The 1,096-nt window shown below is 61.5% G+C and overlaps 1 protein-coding gene across 1 annotated transcript in view; it reads right to left on the bottom strand.

The window, feature by feature from the left end:
* LOC125481993 (sarcoplasmic/endoplasmic reticulum calcium ATPase 1-like) overlaps positions 1–593 on the bottom strand; it is a gene marked incomplete at its 5' end in the record, with an annotated part of 10,069 nt that extends 9,476 nt beyond the window's left edge. The window contains one exon of the mRNA XM_048593963.1: positions 258–593. Coding sequence (XP_048449920.1) covers positions 258–593 — 336 coding nt within the window. The remainder of the gene's footprint in view (positions 1–257) is intronic.
* Between the last annotated feature and the right edge of the window lie 503 nt (positions 594–1,096).

Raw genomic sequence — 1,096 nt, 5'->3', positions numbered from 1 at the left:
TCGAGCCTGTTACACAGGAACAGGAGGCCATTCAGCCCTCTCCTCGACCCTGTTACACAGGAACAGGAAGCTATTCAGCCCCCTCCCTACTCCTCGAGCCTGTTGTACAGGAACAGGAAGAGGCCATTCATGGTTACAGCAGGCGCTATCCCTCCCACAGCCCCCGTCCTCGAGCCCCCACCTCTCCCTCCCAGCAGCTTGTGTGGATCCAGCAGGGGCCACCCCCGACCCGTTCCCGTTGCTCGCTGGCGCCTCACCATGGCGGTGATCTCGTCGAAGGACTGCAGGTACTCCACGATCTTGGATTTGTGTGCGGGCTCGACACGGGCGAAGCAGCTAGCGTTGCGGCAGGCCATGCGCTGCTCGGAGGCAGACAGGTCATCAAACTCCCGGCCGGTGAAGGCACGGCCGATCACGTCCTCATCCTCGCCGAAGATGCCGATGCGGCGGCAGATGGCGACGGCGGTGCCCTTGTTATCGCCGGTGATCATGATCACCCGGATGCCTGCCTCCCGGCACAGCTGGATGGAGTCGATCACCTCCTTCCGCGGTGGGTCTAACATACCCACCACCCCCACAAAGGTCAGGTCACACTGCACCGGAGGGTAGAGGGGGGAGGTGTTAGAAGATGGGGGAGAGACCCAGGGAGGGAGAGAGAGAGAGAGACAGGGAATGAGAAGGAGGGAGGGCGAGAGAGAAGGGGAGAGAGAGAGAGGGCAGGGGAGAGAGAGGGAGAGGGAGAGAGAGATAGAGAGAGAGACAAGACAGGGAATGAGAAGGAGGGAGGGTGAGAGAGAAGGAGAGAGAGAGGGGGAGAGGGCAGGTGAGAGGGAGAGGGGGACAGAGAGAGAGAGAGGGAGAGAGACAAGGCAGGGAATGAGAAGAAGAGGGAGGGAAAGACAGAAGGAGAGAGAGAGAGAAGGCAGGGGAGAGGCGGACAGAGACAGAGAGAGACATGACAGGGAATGAGAAGGAGAGGGAGGGTGAGAGAGAAGAGGGGAGAGAGAGAGGGAGGGGGGAGAGAGAGAGGGAGAGGGCAGGGGAGAGGGAGAGGGGGGCGGAGAGAGGGAGAGGGAGGGGGAGAGAGAGGGTGGAG

Source organism: Rhincodon typus, unplaced genomic scaffold (assembly GCF_021869965.1).
Source record: "Rhincodon typus isolate 14 unplaced genomic scaffold, sRhiTyp1.1 hic_rhity00004855, whole genome shotgun sequence".
In the NCBI taxonomy this organism is placed as follows: domain Eukaryota; kingdom Metazoa; phylum Chordata; class Chondrichthyes; order Orectolobiformes; family Rhincodontidae; genus Rhincodon; species Rhincodon typus.
This window is presented reverse-complemented; position numbering and strand designations above follow the sequence as displayed.